Source organism: Chanodichthys erythropterus, chromosome 14 (genome assembly GCF_024489055.1).
Source record: "Chanodichthys erythropterus isolate Z2021 chromosome 14, ASM2448905v1, whole genome shotgun sequence".
NCBI lineage: Eukaryota > Metazoa > Chordata > Actinopteri > Cypriniformes > Xenocyprididae > Chanodichthys > Chanodichthys erythropterus.
In genome coordinates, this window is record NC_090234.1 from 7,323,170 (window position 1) to 7,340,911 (window position 17,742).

Sequence of the window (17,742 nt, forward strand, 5' to 3'; positions counted from 1 at the left end):
CTGTAATTTAATTACTTTTCTCTTGAAAAAGTAAAGTAAGGGATTATTTAATTACAGTTGCTTCTGATGTAATTGCATTAAATACTGTATAGAAGAATTCTATGTAAAACAATGGATTTAACATCAAAATTTAATGTTCAAAAGTATGTTTTTAATGTAACCTTCACCCTTTAAATACTTCGGTCATTTCAAGAATAGTTTATGCCATTTTATATTATTTAGGCTATTTGAAAGAATTAAAAGAGCAGTTCATGTCTGTCTGTTCTGTCAGTGGTCACAATTATGATATAAAATATGTTTTTTTTCTTTAAACAGTTTAAACAGGTTTTATTATAGACAGTCAAGTTCTGTAACATCAAATGCAATACACTTACATTCAGCTCAAACATTTTTATGCTGCTATTAACTTCAGAAATGATCCTCAAATAATAATAATAAAAAGCTATAAGAACGTCCTATAAGATTATTATTGATTTCGTTTTGCATATTTTTCTTTTTGTGCCTGCTTGTACTTTATGTCTTTCTATTATAATTTTAAAGGGTTAGTTCACCCAAAAATGAAAATAATGTCATTTATTACTCACCCTCATGTCGTTAATTTCCTCTCTCAAGATCCATTAATGTACTAAAAGCATATTTAAATCAGTTCATGTGAGTGCAGTGGTTCAAGATTAATATTATAAAGCGACGAGAATATTTTTGGTGCGCCTAAAAAACAAAATAATGACTTATATAGTGATGGCCGATTTCAAAACACTGCTTCAGGAACCTTCGGAGCGTTATGAATCTTTTGTGTCGAATCATGATTCGGATCTCGTGTCAAACTGCCAACGGCTGAAATCACGTGATTTTGGCGATCCGAATCATGATTCAACACAAAAGATTCATAACTTTCTGAATCTTCCTGAAGCAGTGTTTTGAAATCGGCCATCACTATATAAGTCATTAGTTTTTTTGATGCACCAAAAATATTCTTGTTACTCTATAATATTAATATTGAACCACTGTACTCACATGAACTGATTTAAATATGTTTTTAGTACATTAATGGATCTTGAGAGAGGAAATGTCATTGTTGGCTATGCAGGCCTCACGGAGCCATCGGATTTCAACAAAAATATTTTAATTTGTGTTCTGAAGATGAACGAAGGTCTTACGGGTGTGGAGTAATTAATGACATTATTTTCATTTTTGGGTGAACTAACCCTCTACATTCCAAAATTTATGTAGCCTGCATTTTTTAAAATAAATAAATCAATCATTCACTGAATGACAAGCTCTAAGGCTGCTTTCGATCTTTAAACAAAATGCAATTAAAGTTAATGCATCCATATTATATCGGTGTATTTATGATAACCTCGAAGTAATTAAGTTTATTTTTCTGTGGCATTGTGAATTGTCTCTGAACTCTTTCCAATAAAGCTCGAAACCAGCGACCTTGCGTTGACGTCACACTCACATCCGGGTCATTCCGCAGAGTCAGCTCTGCGCAGCCGCAGTTCAACCAGTGGTTCGACCTCTGCCTCCGGTGAGTGGAACAGGGACGACAGCGTTCATTTCACACAGATAAATCTTCATCCGTACTTCATCCTCTGTCTCTGTGGACACACAGCTGCGGGTTTGATTGGGATAGAGTTAGAGGATTTATCTGTTGCGCGCGACAGCCGTATTTCTAAAGCTCTTCACTCAAATCTTCTCTGACCTTATATTTTGTCTTTGCAGAAGTCCCGGACCGCTCAAAATCACACTTCAAAATGTTCACCTGCGCAAAGTTCGTCTCCACGCCCGCCATGGTGAGTGCTGTTACCCTCACAGAACCGTGTTTAACTGTGTTTAACTGCCTGTTTTTAATGAAAGCGCCGCTGCTCGGCCTGCGGGTTGAACTTGACGTCAGTAATTCATTCATTCATAGACGCATTTTAAAGGGTTAACGTAAAACGTCACGCGCTGTTATAGTTTACCTTTGACCTTTTGCTTCATTGTCAAAGTTTTGAGTTCGCAAAGCGCTAAAGTTAAGGTCAAGTTCATAAGATATTAATCTGGTCTGCTTCTGTATTAGTGTAAAGCGGTTATTCCACCTAGTCTGGTACGTTATTTCTTGTAGTAATGTTAACTGCATGCAGATTAAGATGTCAGTTTTGGTTGGGTTTTGTTCATTTTTATTTGTTGATTTCCTTCAAAGTAACAGGAGTAAAGTGTTTCAGTGCCAGTCCCCCTGGAGTAAACCCAGGTTAAAAGGATTAGTTCACTTTGAAATAAACTTTTCCTGATAATTTACTCACCCCCATGTCATCCAAGATGTTCATGTCTTTCTTTCTTCAGTCGAAAAGAAATTAAGGTTTTTCATGTAAACATTCCAGGATTATTCTCCTTATAGTGGACTTCAGTGGCCTCCAAACGGTTGAAGGTCAAAATTACAGTTTCAATGTAGTTTCAAAGGGCTTTAAATTATACCAGACGAGAAATAAGGGACTTATCTAGCAAAACTAAAGGTCATATTTGAAAAAAATGTAAAAGTATATGCTTTATATAAACAAATGATCGGTTTCCAAGTGCTTCCACCAAAACCGCACTTCTGTATTCTTCAAAAAGTTTACGCCGTATATCCTACGCCTTCCCTATTCTACTTTAGGAACGAACGCGGCGCCAGTTCCATTTTTTCCGTAAGTAGAATAGGGAAGGCGTAGGATATACGGCGTAAGCTTTTTGAAGAATACGAAAGTGGTTTTGGTGGAAGCACTTGGAAGGCGATCATTTGGTTATATAAAGCATATACATTTACATTTTTTTTTTTTTTTCAAAAATGGCCGATCGTTTCCCTTATTTCTCATCTGGGATCGTTTAAAGCTCTTTGAAGCTGCACTGAAACTGTATTTTTGACCTTCAACCGTTTGGAGGCCATTGAAGTCCACTATAAGGAGAAAAATCCTGGAATGTTTTCATCAAAAACCTTCATTTCTTTTCGACTGAAGAAAGAAAGACATGATCATCTTGGATGACATGGGGGTGAGTACATTTATCAGGAAAAGTTTATTTCAAAGTGAACTAATCCTTTAAGGTTGTCTTTATCAAGGGCACAATGTTTATCCTTCACGGATGGCCTCCTGCGGGGACTGAACTTAGAACATTTAAGTTACCAGGCCAGTCTAATAGTTTATTGGTACTGGCATCTCTGCAGCATACACTTATAATAAATCTGTTCTAGAGGGATAAAGGGATCGTTCACCCAAAAATGAAAATTGTCATCATTTATTCACCCTGAAGTTCTTCCAAACCTGTATGAGTTTCTTTACGTTGAACACAAAAGATGTTTTGAAGAATGTTGGTAATCAAACAGTTGATAATAGCCAATTGCCGTTTTCATTTTTGGGTGAACTATACATTTAATAGTCCTAATAAATGCATCATCATCATCATCATAAATGTGCCTTAAAATAGTCAGCGTTGAATGCACACATTTCTTGTGGAGAACCTTGAGCCATAACTTCTGAAACTGGCTTTTCCCAGCATACATTCCTTTCAGAAAACTGTTCAATACTGTTTCTTATATTCGAATCTAATAAGAGTACATGTTTTTTTGTGTGTTTTAGGTGCGTGCGGGCTCCAGGTCCCTGTACAGGCCGGTGTCTGCTGCTGTCCTCTCCAGACCAGAGGTCAAACCTGAGGTGACTGTCAATCCTGACTTTTGGCTGTAGACGACGTGGATCAACTTGTCAGATTGCATTCGGGATTTTGGCGTTCGCTTGTACGGTGGCTCTGAATTGTCAAAACATCTCTCAAAATGCTTGTTACGGATGCGAAAAACGCAGAAAATCAAACCTGATCTGAATTTTTTAATGACGGATGAAAGTTTCGGAGGCAGTGTGTAAATGTGACTGACACAACGTGAGGTCGTATTTATTTTTAAACGTGCGAAAATTTCGGACGCAAATTTCGGACTCGGTGTGCAAAGACCTTTACTCTTCATTTGCAGTCTTGGAGGTCTTTCTTTGTAGATAAAATGACGTTGATGTACAAGGCGTCAGAGTCAGAATAAGACAAAAGATAAAATATAACCTTATCAACTTGATTTGTTGATGGAGAGCTCTTCTGATCCACTGTATGCGTCCTTGGTTAAGCCTAAATTAAATCTGCTCATCATATGAAGTGATCATATCTGTTACCAAGACTTGGATTAAACCACTTGGTTCATTTTATGACACCTTTATGACCTTTTTGGATCTTCTAAGTTCCTGAACTTTCAGTGGAGGGATAAAAACCTCTCAGCTTTCATTAAGAAATTAACCAAAGTCTCATGGGTTTGGAATGAGTGAAGACAGAATGTTTATTTTGGGTGAACTAACCCCTTTATGGTATTTAAAATAATTGTCATACTTTCCTGCTCCTCATAAAGTTAGTAATTATTCCTTCTGGTCAGAAGTGTGATTGCTTGTCACATTGGAGCTGACACCATGCTTTAGCTCTGTTACTGTTAAGGGACAGTAGGTGGCAGACTGAACACTCTTGGGTCATGTAGAGGTCAAGTAAAAGTCCTGTCTTGCACTTGTAGGTCAGTGCTGCTGTCCTGCCTCAGTCGCCCTTCAATCAGGTGGCCCTCAGAAGCTTCCAGACCAGCGCCGTGAGCCGCGACATTGACACCGCCGCTAAGTTTATTGGAGCGGGAGCTGCCACCGTGGGAGTGGCTGGATCCGGTGCTGGAATCGGAACAGTGTTCGGTAGCCTTATCATCGGATATGCCAGGTCAGATGTGTTTCATTCATTACCGATCAGAAGTTTAAGATTAGCAAGATTATTTTTTTAAATGTTTTTCAGCTTCGTTTATTTGATCTGCCTTTTTATTTGATCAAAAATATAGTAAAAACAGTAATGTGAAATATTATTACCATTTAAAAATAAATGTTGTTTTTAAGTCAAAATATGTTTTTCTCCTGTGATCAGAGCTGAATTTTCAGCATCATTACTCCAGGCTTCAGTGTCACATGATCTTCAGAAATCATTCTAATATGCTGATTTGATGATCAAGAAACATTTCTGATTATCAATGCTGAAAACTGTTGTGCTGCTTCATGTTTTTGTTGAAACCGTCATCCTTTTTTTTTTTTTTTTTTTTTTTTTTTTCAAATGAACAGCATTTATTTGAAATGAAATTTTTCTGCATCATTTAGAAGTTTTTGTTGCCACTTTGAATGAAGTTATCATGTCCTTACTGAATAAAAGTATTAATTTCTTTTTAAAAACAAGTCTTACTAATCCCACAGTTTAGAATTATATTTCATACCCTGACAATTTTACCTCTGGTTAATGTCTTTCTACATTTCACTGTTTCCATCCACCTATTTTTAATTTGCATTTTGGGATTTTTGCATCATAACAGGTGCATAAAAACTGCACAAATTCTAAAAATGTGCATAAACTTATCTGCTCAACTGAGGCAGATAAAAAAAAAAAAACAAAAAAAACTTTTTTTGGCAACAAAAAACTCAAGTGACTTTGCCTCAGCAGAGGCCGTGATTGGATAACTGGACTAACCAGCGGGCCAATCCCATCGCCGCATCTTAAATGTTGGTTTGGTGGTTTAGAAACGCCTGAGTCAAAGTCTGTCATCAGAATGATTTGTTTTAATTCCCTCTCAGAAGTTTAATTCCCTCTCAAACACCAGCATCTGAACACAAGAAAACAACTTATTTATGATGGAGGAAAAAAGAGCCACAGTTTTTGCCCTGTTGGCCACGACTTCAATTTTTATTACAGATATTTTGTGCCAATTTCTCAGGAAGTGACAATTTTGTTCTCTTGAGCTCATGGGGACGGAAACCCAGCTAGTTTAAAAAAAAAAAAAACTTGTCAAAGTTTGCAAATGTCTGCACATGTAATCTCTAGTTAAGCGCTGTGTTGTTGTTGTTTGTTGCAGGAACCCGTCTCTAAAGCAGCAGCTCTTCTCTTACGCCATCCTGGGTTTTGCTCTGTCTGAAGCCATGGGGCTCTTCTGTTTGATGGTTGCTTTCCTGATCCTGTTCGCCATGTAAAAATCTGCTAGATATGTAAACACAATTAGCGCAGTTATGACTACATATTTTTGCTGTTGCTACCAAAATGTCTGCTGTTGGTCTCTGCGGGAGAAAAACAAGTATCAAGTCCACTCTGTTAAAAGAAATCATGTAACAATTAAATATTGTTTAACTATTTAACCCCCAAATCATGTTTGTGCCCATTTAAATGAGAAGGGCAACAGCTCCATCGGTGCTACTGGAACATCCACCTGAACTTCACCATGGAAAAAACAACCTGATAGCACTTTGTGTACATCAGAATAGGGAAAGTGTGTGTGTGTGTGTGTCTGTGTGTGTGTCTGTGTGTGTGTGTGTGTGTGTGTGTGTGTGTGTGTGTGTGTGTGTGTGTGTGTGTGTGTGTGTGTGTGTGTGTGTGTGTGTGTGTGTGTGTCTGTGTGTGTGTGTGTGTATAGACTGTAAGGGTCCACTCAGATGTTTTCAGGGGTTAAACTGCTGGTTGATAGTATGACTGTAAATTTATAGCAGTTGGTTGAAAGCCAATTAAAAACCTCAATTGCATTTGTAAATTGCATTAAATAAATTTAGATCAGTTTACCGTAACTTTGTGGTGTCGTTTTTACTCACATTTGCAGACTTAAGCTGCAAAAGCTTCTTAGTGCCATCTGAAATGTTCTTATAAAATGAGCATTTTTATCAAGGTTGTATGTTTATATTTAGTTATTTCACTTTAATTGCAATGAAAATGACCTATTAATTGCCATTAGTGACATTACTGAACCTAAATATATGAGCTTGATAAAAATGCTTATTTTAGAAGAAAATTTCAGATGGCACTTAGAGGCTTTTGCATCTGAAGTCTTCATTTTTAATCATAAGACATTTGTGAAGAACATTATAAATTACCAACAACCAAGTTCTGCAACTTTGTGTTGAAGTACATAAAACTAAACATCTGCTTAACTTTGTGAAGAGAACTACTGTGAAACGAAAGGTTTTGCAGTAATACTTTAAGATGTTTCCATTAGTTAACGTGAACTAACAATGAAAAACACAAAGCATTTATTAATCTTAGTAATTTTAACATTTACTAATACATTAGGATCAAAAGATAAGTAATATTATTTAATGGACCTGATTACCAATTAAAAGTGTTTTTATTAACTAATGTTAACAGATTAATAATGAAACCTGTATCGCTCATTGTTAATGCATTAGCTAACATTAATTAATGGCACCTTGAATAATTATTTTTACGTATGCATAAATATTTTGCATTACGTTACAAGTGTTAAATCTGGTTTAAATGAGTTTAAATCGGTTTAAATAAAAGAATCCCTCGCAAGATTAGGTATCAATGTTTTTTTTATTTTTTTATAATGCTTTATTTGAACATTTAGTTTACGGAACAACAAACTCAAAATATAACAACAACAATTAAGAATAACACCAATAGAATATACAAAAAAACAATAACAATCAGTACCATAATTCAAAGCAGTAAAAGACCATAACAAAAAAGAAAAGGAAATAAGAGGGCATCACACAAATGAATAAAAATTACACATTAAATACAGTAAAGAGTTTGTAGGCCGTGCAAATTGTACATTTGTGTTAAGTGAGTGCATTGTGTGCAAATAATGTTTTATCTCTTGAAAGTATAATACAAAAATAGGCTTACAATTTGAAAATTTACATTTATGAATATAAAATCTACATAGAAAGGGAATTAGGTTTATTATAAAGTTTGAATCCGCTGCAAAGAAACCAAAAATAACAGACTTGGAATTAATTGAAAAACCTTGTAAGATATAATTCGACATAAAAGAACTAATCTTTCCAGAGCTGAAAAGTATAGTTGCACGACCAAAACAAATGAAGAAGTGTTTCAGTATCATTCTGACAAAAGGAGCATTTAGTGTCAAAATCTGATCCAAGTTTTTTCTTAAGAAAATGTGGGTAAACATTGAGTAATTTAAAAGTTATTTCTTTCATTTTGTTAGTGAGGAAAAATCTTTGTTGCATGGTGGTGGATCCAAAATGGTCAATATTCATGCATTTTATTCATATTTATGTCAATCATTTATGGCTTGTGATTTATCAATTTTACTTTTGATTTCATATATTTATGTACTCCTACTTTATATATTAATTCTCAACATATTTTCAAGTATTTACTTGTTATTGTGCCCTTTATGGTTATTCTTCTGGTATCTTTAAGAGTATGTATGCTTGTTATATTCAATTATTCTTCAAGTGTTCCAATATGACAGGTCATGTTGACACGATTGTGCAAAATATGGCTGTTATTATTTCAGCTGACATGTAATAATGTAAGATTTGCAAAATCCCCTCAAAGGAAATGCCCTGTTTTCATCTATTTTTACATTTGACCAGTCTATGACATAATGGGTAAATTCATCTGACCTTTTCTAAATTTCCCTATTCTTATGGTTTAAAATGGGCTGAATCGTTGATAGAGGGGCTTTTTCTTCTGCTTCTTCTCTCCTATCTGCAAATATCTTAATTATTGTTCCTTCTTTCTGTATATTCTGATCTTCATCTATTAAATACAATACTCTGGATTTTACAATACTCTAACATTTTTATATTAACTATTAATTACTTCTTTCTGATTGTTATTTTACCTTTTGGTTTTATTCAATATTTTCATTATCGATTAAAGTTTGCGTGAATAAATAATAATTTAATTGCAATGAATAAATAATTTTTCTTCAACGTCAAGTTTTTGCATCACATGGACCATATATTTTTCCAATTTAGATGATCAAAGAATTAGGTATCAATGTGCTTTCGCTCTAAAGGGGTCAGCAGAGCACACATCTATCGCGAGATTAGAGTTTAAACTATGAGTTTAAAGGGCTTGGCTCTGGGGCGAAAGTAGTACCTAGGTCTCGCGAGAGTCTGCGCATATGTGTTTTGGGCATAGACTGTAAATAATTCTCGCGAGAGGTGGTGTAAGTGGGCTTTGGCTCTTCAGGGTTCAGCCTGCGGGTGAGTAAGCGCATCAATGCACACTATTTATAAACAGACACGCCCTTTTAACTGTCTTTCGCTCGGCTGCTAGAATAGTCTGAATATGTGACACAATAAAAACGCAGCTTTATGACATATTCACAGCTTCCTTTGTTATTAATATGGCGACGCATGCTAACAGCTAGCTGAGGTCCCATTGAAGTGAATGAGAGATGAGGCTGAGCATTGATTAGCCTGCTGAGACTGATGTAAACAATGTGTTTTTAGTCTTGTAACAGTCCTGGAGATACACTAAAGAAACGCAGGTTTGTGGTTAAAGACACGGTCGCTTTGAGTTTAGCTTTGTGATAATATATAAACACAGTGATATTTAGAAGAACTTAAAGCAGAATGTGACAATAGGTTGTGCTGTTATCTGACTAAGCATCAGCCTGACCATTTCACTATTGCATGTGAGTGATTGATGGGTTTAATAAACACAGAGATGCCAGTGCTAAGTATTTAAGCATTAAGTGATGCATGATGCCTGTCTTTCTACTTTTAATCTTATAACATCTGTGTCCTGTCAAACCTGCTTTGACACAACACAATTCAGCAACAGTAGTGCAGAATAATACTCCATTGTTGCTCATGGTTATGGATTAATGCTGATTGATGTATAAATCATGTGTTTCTGTTCTTAGGTGTGGCTTTAAATCATTATGTTGTTGTTGCCAAATGAAAAGTTGCAAGTTTGATTTGACTCTTTTCCTCCATGTTATCAGGTGGCAGACTGAAGCTGTGAATATGAGTGATGATAAACCGTTCCTCTGCACTGCTCCTGGATGCGGACAGGCATGTGATCATCTTTACACACTTAAAGCGCTAACAGATATTTAAATAAACACTGCAGTTATTTTAAATGCTTGCTGTCCGTTTTCTTTTTCTGTCTGCAACAGAGATTCACAAATGAAGACCACCTGGCGGTGCATAAACACAAGCATGAGATGACCCTGAGATTTGGTCCAGCACGTAATGAGAGCGTCATCATCGCTGGTGAGTCACCTGATCATCACAATAAAAGAAAACAAGCGCAGACTATTATTCTTCATGAGTTTACGGCTTTATTGGCTGTTGTTGCAGACCAGACACCGACACCGACGCGCTTCCTGAAGAACTGCGAGGAGGTCGGGCTGTTTAACGAGCTCACCAGCCCCTTTGAGCATGACTTTAAGAAGGCCACGGAGGATGACATCAAAAAGGTACAAAGGCCAGTTTAATCTGCAATTCATGTGATCATTTTGCAAATACACTGTCATTTAAAAGTTCGGGGTCGATTCGATTTTTTTTCATGTTTTTGAAATATGTATTTTATACTCACCAAGGCTTTGCTACAGTAAAAATAGTATTGTGCAAAAATATCTCAATTTAACCCCTTAACTGCCACCCCCCTTTTTGAGCATAGATGTGAAAATGCATTATCCAAACTTAAATCAATGCAATTCAAGAAAGCGACCTAAGTTTGGTTTTGTTTTAAAGAAGACACTCAGCAGATTGTTGATAATTTATAGTTGTATAAAAAGGAATAGAATTTTAAATTTACTGTTAATTAAATGTTCTGTACTAAATGTATTATATTTTATATAAAATATATATTTTACAAAATATTTTTTACTCTAAAATTGATATAAAATCAAAGTCATATGTCTAACCAAGTTGTGTTCCAAATTTGAAGTTGATATCACAAAAATTGAAGATTTTGTTTAAGCGTTCTACCAAAAATATCCACCGGGTGTCACCCACATTCCATTGAATTTTTTTTGATGCATTGTATTAAAATTTTGTCCAAATATCACTTCTATCACAAAATAGATGCCAAATACGGAAGCTTGAGATTCAGACCTTTCAGGACGATATGTGTTTTGTCAAGATTAGAAAAGTTTTGACTATAAAGTAGTTAAATTAAATTTTGTAGTATGAAACATAACGCCAACTAGGGGGAGGAGCCCGCTAAAAGGATTTAAAGTGCCGTTTCCATGGTAATGCAATGTCCAATTTCAAAACAGTTTTCACAGGATGAATGCTGAGTTTTTAGGCTTTTGAATGATACCTAATTAATGATGATTAATAAAAAATATGATAAAAAAAAAGGGCAATAATTAAAAACAGTGACAATCGTCCAGCTAGGGGGTCAGTGACATTTAAAGTAACTTTACAATATATTTTATAATGCATTCTTTGATAAATAGAAAATTCAAAAGAACAACATTTATTTGGAATAGAATTCTTTTGTGACATTATAAATTAATGTGTCCTTGCTGAATAAATGTTAAAAATCTTACTGACCCCAAACTTTTGAACAGTAGTGTCGATGCAAGTGGGTTTCATAGGCACTGTAGCAAAACTTTTTTGTGATTCATCATTTGTAAACTTTCATCAAAATGTAACTTATGAAAGTAATTTAATCTAGCATTTTAAAATCCATTTAAATTCCTGTGGAATTTTGCGACTTGAATGCATAATCAATCTTTGATGTATGTGTGGTTACTGCAGTTACCTCTGGACTTGTCTCCCCTTGCGACTCCTGTTGTTCGAAATAAGATAGAGGAGCACACACCTGTCGTGTCCCACCGAGACAGTCCTCTTCCGCACCCTGAGTCTACCACCACTGATGACAAGGTGAGACACAGGGCTCTTCCGTACAGAGAGCTACATAAGCACTTGCAGGAAAGTCTAGGATTTACTCTAGGTGATTCTTACTTAGTGCTTGTCATTTAGTAGGCATTTTTCAATGCAAAGCAACTAATTGCAAGAATAGGACACCCTGGAGGATCTTAGACTCATATTGTGCAGAATTGTGTTGTCAATAATCCTTGGTTCCTGGGTTTCCCCTACCTGGGATTGAACCTACAACCTTTGTGCTAGCGGTCCAGATTCATGTGGCCGTCTTCTCCCCTCATTCTACCCTGAAAGGTGTTTGTGGCTTGATTTAGCTTGTCCTGGAGCTCCTTGGTTTTAGATGAAAATACATTTCTTCATAGTGCTACAAAAAATTCAGTGTTGAACCATTTATGAAAAAATCTTTGTTGGACAGTGTGTGAACTTCCTCCTTCCTAAATCAGAAAATATGCTGATTCTGACTTTAAAATTGGAGTTATATCATCTATAATAAGAAACGCTCACTTTGAGCACATTTTTACCCTTCAGCTCTCTCTAAATGCTGAGAATATGTTTTGTAACACCTCTGCAGAGGATGATGCTTATTTTGGTAACACTTTATTTATGGTGTCCTTGTTACATGTTACATGTAGTTACTGTAGTAATAACTATAAATTATATGTAATTACATGCCACTAACCCTAATCAAAATCATAACCCTATATATAGTAAGTACATCTAGTTAATTATTATCACTCTGTATTTAAGTATATAATTACACTGTAACACAGACAACTTAAAATAAAGTGTAACCTTTTTCTTGTTACACTTCCATTTAAAAGTTTGGGGTCAGTTTTTTGGAAGATCTAAATAAAAGAAACATCCTTGCCACTGAATAAAAGAAGCTTTTATTCTGCACAGATGCAATAAATTGAATAAATGCAGTTCTTTCTGTTCATCAAATAATCCCAAAAAATTGTATCACAGGCCACACAACATTGGCTACGTTTACATGGACCCAAATAATCCATTTGAATCGGATTGACAGCTCAGTCGGATTGAAAAACGTTCATGTAAACACCTTAATCGTTCCGATTGAGCTCAGTCCGAATTAAATTTCGATCGGATTGGAAGGGGTGGCTTATTCCTTTTCTAATCCGATCCAACAGCAAAAAATGACCATGTAAATGCTTGAATCTAATCGTATTCAGAAGTCTCTGGGGCACATGATATATGAATGTGAATGCCAACAGGGCAAAAATAACAATGAGCTCTGTTGGTGTCACGTCCATGGTTATGACGTCACACGCAGAGCATGTGCGCAAAAGTTTTAATCTTAATGTAGAGATAAAAAACATAAATGGATATTTGAATCAGATTACAGTGTTTAGAGTACATGTAAACTGATCTGCAATCTTCATTTCATCAGATTGATGAAGATTGGTGCATGTAAACATAGCCATTAATAATAATCAGAAATTTCTTGAGCATCAAATCAGCATATTTCTGAAGGATCATGTGACACTGAAGACTGGAGTAATGATGCTGAAAATTCAGCTTTGATCACAGGAATAAATTAGAAATAATATATTCACATAGAAAAAAAAATATTTTAGATTGTAATAATTTTTCACACTATTACTGTTTTACTGTATTTTTGATTTAATAAATGCAGCTTTGGTGAGCAGGAGAGACTTCTTTAAAAAGCATTAAAAAGACACCAAACCTTTGAACAGCAGTGTATATATCGCAATACAGTCATTTTTTTCTTGATTCTTTTCAGCTGTCTCTAAATGCTCTGTCATTCAACAACTCTAAGGCACAAAGAATTGTGTTCTCTTTAATTCATAGATGAATCATGCATGTGCTACCTGTGGTGTAAAGGCTACTAGCTCAGTCAGAAACAGTATCAGACCAGTGATGGACAGTCAGAAGTGTAGTTTTGATGCAGCTTGGCTCTCGTGTGGTGTTTCCAGGAGGTTTCTTTGCAGCCGACCTCTCTGCCTCCATCCACTATAGTCCGTCCTGCCTCCCTCCAAGTCCCCAATGTACTACTGGCCAGCTCTGAGGCTGGTGTTGTTATTCAGCAAGCTCTCCCATCTCCAACATCTAGCTCTGTTATAACCCAGGTCCCATCCTCTAGTAGACCGATAGTGTAAGTAACTTCTCAACGTTACTAATTTATTCTGCTTCTCTCCTAGTTTGGCATCATTTTCTTCTTTTATGCCTCATTCGGTGTTTTATTTTGGTCACTCATTTATTTGGAGAATTTATGATTTAGTTTCAGTTGCTTGTGATCCATGTGCCTTTACTTTCACATCATAGATTTGATATGTGCTCGAGCATCAGACAGGTTTTATTTGAGCCTTTTGTTTCGTTTCATGCACCAATTGATCAGACGATTCTTGCTGTTGTGTTTTATGTACAGTACTTATCACTTAAAGTCAACATGGACCTAAAACATTTGACTCTATTTTCTGTAATACACTTTTGTGGTCTTTTTGTGCACGATTCATCACAAAGGAAAAAAAAAGTCTGTATTTGTAATATTTAATTAAAATGTAATAACTTTCTCCGCCAAATAGTTGTGTTGCCATTGTTTTAGCTACTGTTGTATAGAGCTGCACGATTAATTGTTAAAAGATCACAATCGCGATTAGAAAGCCTATGCGATCTTATTCCTAAATGACAGAGATTCGGCTGTGTCTATTAAACATTAGAAAAGTACGATCACAGCGAACATTCAGATCTCTGTTGGCGCTGCCGCTGAGCCAGAGCGAGCCATTGTCAAATATAGATGTGAAACAGCTTCACAAACTAGTCTTTTCAACTACACACTTCAAATAAAGATTGCATCGATTATGTCGTTACACCAGTAGGTGGCGACAAGTGACTGTTAAAAAATGTATTTTTGTCATTGAATCATTCATTCGAGATTCATTCAAAAATGCTTATTCATCTAGTAATGAAACAAGTGAAATATCATTAAGTGAGTCATTGAATCATTCATTCAATCAGATTAAAAAAATAATAAGGCTAAGTCAAATTAATTATATATATATATATATATTTTTTAAATAGGCTGCAGTTATTAACATTTTGTCAGAACCTTACTGTTATAACATGGTATATATCAAAAAGCACTATGTTACTGTTAATGTTATTTTTTTTAGTTGTTTGTTCAGAATCGTGGAACATTTGTGATCTCTATTTTAAACAAAAAAATCGTGATTCTCAATTTATCCAGAATCATGCAGCTCTACTGTTGTAGGTAATGCAACCTTTTATTAAATCTTGCCAATAGTCTTTTATGTATTTTATAGTAGTATAGAAATTTTAAGTAATTTAATACTGTTTAATGTTAATATATAGTTGCAGCAACAATAGTAAAAATCTAAAACTATGTCCCATCGCATTCCCCCTCATTGAATATCCTGTTTCACTCAGAAAAATGTTACATTATGTACAGTAAAATACCATTCAAATGCTGTTTCATGTTGACTTTAAAGCATGATGCTGTGTAGCTTGTCTTTGTAGCTTATGTATACACTCTATATTACAGTTATGTTAATGTTACGTTTGATATGAATTTTGTTTCCATCTCTCTCTCTCTCTCTCTCTCTGTCTTCAGTCCGGTGTCCGGCACGTTTCCGGTTCTACTGCAGCTGCCTAACGGTCAGACCATGCCAGTCGCCATTCCAGCCACCATCGCCAGCTCCAGTGTTCACATACCCACTGCCATTCCTGTGAGTGTCCCACACACACACTCCTCTTAAAAAGCTAATGTACAATCATTTTACATCAGGGGTGATCAGGGTTGGATCTGGATTGGGCACCCCTGTTTTACTTCATTAAATCAATGATGACCATGAAACAACAATGTGTTCCATTGTTTTTAAAGGGATCATAGTGTGGTAAACAGGGTTTTCCTTGCTTTTTTGAAATGAAAGATTTTGATGTAGATATAGCCTAACATTCACAACTCATAGCTCCCTTCCCATGCAGTCCACACAAACACAAAAGTTTCACATTTGCGAAAGCTAAGTAACAAAAATGGGTCATTCAGAAATTGACAGGGTGCCGGAGGCATAGCTTTGTGAGATTCGCTCCGGCATATACTTTTCTGCTTAGCAATACTATGATTGAATTAGAAAAGACTGTTAGGCTTGCTGCAGTAATCAGTGTTACACAGTGTTCAGCTGTAAAATAAAAACATTTAGTTCATTTGGGCAACGGACACTACAGTTATAAACTGAAAGCATCTGCTCTGCTCCATACAGCACGAGCTGCAGAGTCGCAGCAGAAGTCAGATTTCACTGATCACGTGATGAGAGTAAGAATAGATGATTGACAGAACGATGGCGGAGGATTTTGTGCACAACAGATAACAAATATCTTGTAAAGTGTGCGGTCAGTACCACCACTCCCTATACACATATATATAGTCTATGCGTGATTGCGAATTCGAAAGAGAAAGTAAAAGTGAGTGTGCGTTCAATATCGTTGTTGTCACAAGTTTATATACCGTGTGAAAATTTCCTCACCATGACATCCCTAAAGATTGTGAAGTGGATGATCTTTCTGAGATATTATTTTATTAGTTTGATGGCAGCTTACTCTCTCCGAGCTTGCGGATCAGGTAGATGTACTGAGCTATTTGTAGTTCTCTTGATGAATTTGTATAGCGCAATAACACTATACGTTCTGAGTCCCAACTTGATGTCTTTTCCCGACCTGTTCCTCTGTAACTGTTTTGACATTATAAAGTTGGTCTTTCAAAAGTTGTCATGGTTTTGACTTTACAAACATGAGCTCATTAACATAATGACCAACCCCTGATAACAACAAGAAGTGCTGTAAAGATCAGACTGAAATCATCTTTGAGGCTTTGTTAAAAACACATTTCAGCCAATCTTTCCTAATGTTTTTTCGGAAGGCTCTGCAGAGATGCAGGTGCTACACACAGCCAGGCTTGATGCATGTTAATGTTGCCACCTAAGTTTCAGGAAATTGAGATTTCTGAAAGTTTCAGTGTTTTCATAATACAGTAAACTCTTTGATATCTTGTACGATAATATGTCTTTACGATAATATGTCTTCTCTGGAAATGATACGGTAATACCGAAGCCAGTGTTACTGTTTGTATCACTGTGTATCAAGTGCTGAGGAAGATCCGGAGCTTCAGATATGGTAATGGCCGTTTAATTTCTGACAAGAGCTGTAAGCAGTCGACCAATCACAACAGATTTGGCCGACTGACCAATCAGAGCAGAGCAGGTTCTCGGAAAAGAGGGGTTTAGAGAAACTTGAATCTTCAAATGAACCGTTTTCAGACTCTTTGAGAAATTAGGTGAATGTGCAGTGTATGTTATGAGAAAATTAAAGTGTATTTTGACATTGGATGCATGTTGTGGGAGTCCTCAAAACTAAATAAGAATAGAATAATAGGGGCACTTTAAGTAGGCAAATCCGTAAGTTTTGAAACTACGTTTTTGTTTCAAGTCCAAAATGCCTGTAATGGGCAGAAATATTTCATTTGTCTAATTAGACATTTTAAGGTCATCTCCTTTGTGTTCGAGTGCCGCAGAACTATGATGTAGTAGATGCATGTAATAAGTGTGTCCTGACCGCTATTTGTCACTCTTACACACCTGTGAGGAGAGGTGTGATCTACAGCCCCATTTATACCTGCTAATATCATCCATCTCAGATGATCCTCTCACACATGCAGGTCACAGAAGCTTGACTAAAATAAGAGTGTTCAGCTTTAAAAAAAACCTCCTTTTCAAATCACAAGTGGTCACAGGAGACGCATTTTACTACAAGCTGTCTGCACTCTGACCAGATGTAAACAGTCCCACAAATCCATCATGGAGAAACAAAATGTGCTGGAAAGTCATGTAACCTCTTTTATACATGGCTCCAGTGTTTTGAGTGTGTTTAAGTGTGTGTTGGAGGATGCTGGCTCTAATGAAGGACACTGCACCTCTTTCATGACGTCAGCCTGTGAGGGGTGCAGTAATTTATGCTGAGACACATTATCACTCATACACACGTGTCTGGGGCAGTTAAAACTGTGTGTGTGTGTGTGTGTGTGTGT

At 36.0% G+C, this 17,742-nt stretch overlaps 2 protein-coding genes across 4 annotated transcripts in view; both read left to right on the plus strand.

Moving 5' to 3' along the window:
• Window positions 1-1,444: 1,444 nt before the first annotated feature.
• atp5mc3a (ATP synthase membrane subunit c locus 3a) lies at window positions 1,445-6,462 on the plus strand. Of its 2 annotated transcripts, none has more exons than XM_067410054.1 (5): window positions 1,445-1,528; window positions 1,723-1,793; window positions 3,591-3,665; window positions 4,550-4,740; window positions 5,912-6,462. In XM_067410054.1, the coding sequence occupies exons 2-5, from the start codon at window positions 1,755-1,757 to the stop codon at window positions 6,024-6,026; spliced, it is 420 nt and encodes a 139-aa protein (XP_067266155.1). In that variant the 5' UTR covers window positions 1,445-1,528; window positions 1,723-1,754; the 3' UTR covers window positions 6,027-6,462. The 2 variants fall into 2 exon arrangements, with proteins under 2 accessions (XP_067266155.1, XP_067266156.1); XM_067410055.1 differs by having other exon boundaries at window positions 1,523-1,618.
• A 2,512-nt stretch (window positions 6,463-8,974) lies between these two features.
• Window positions 8,975-17,742, plus strand: part of atf2 (activating transcription factor 2) — a 29,683-nt gene continuing 20,915 nt past the window's right edge. Inside the window, exons 1-7 of one of the 2 annotated variants that reach the window (XM_067409242.1) lie at window positions 8,975-9,023; window positions 9,770-9,839; window positions 9,944-10,040; window positions 10,128-10,246; window positions 11,538-11,663; window positions 13,619-13,797; window positions 15,274-15,388. In XM_067409242.1, coding sequence (XP_067265343.1) covers window positions 9,792-9,839; window positions 9,944-10,040; window positions 10,128-10,246; window positions 11,538-11,663; window positions 13,619-13,797; window positions 15,274-15,388 — 684 coding nt within the window. In that variant the 5' untranslated portion in view covers window positions 8,975-9,023; window positions 9,770-9,791. Of the gene's footprint in view, window positions 9,024-9,132; window positions 9,311-9,769; window positions 9,840-9,943; window positions 10,041-10,127; window positions 10,247-11,537; window positions 11,664-13,618; window positions 13,798-15,273; window positions 15,389-17,742 lie in introns of those variants that run through there. The other variant, XM_067409243.1, reaches the window with a different exon arrangement.

Bases quoted from the DNA above. Each gene is read 5' to 3' on its own strand.
- atp5mc3a (XM_067410054.1), top strand. From the start codon at position 1,755: ATGTTCACCTGCGCAAAGTTCGTCTCCACGCCCGCCATG. The intron at 3,666-4,549 runs GTGACTGTCAAT...TTGCACTTGTAG, and splicing joins GACCAGAGGTCAAACCTGAG to GTCAGTGCTGCTGTCCTGCC. The intron at 4,741-5,911 runs GTCAGATGTGTT...TGTTTGTTGCAG, and splicing joins CTTATCATCGGATATGCCAG to GAACCCGTCTCTAAAGCAGC.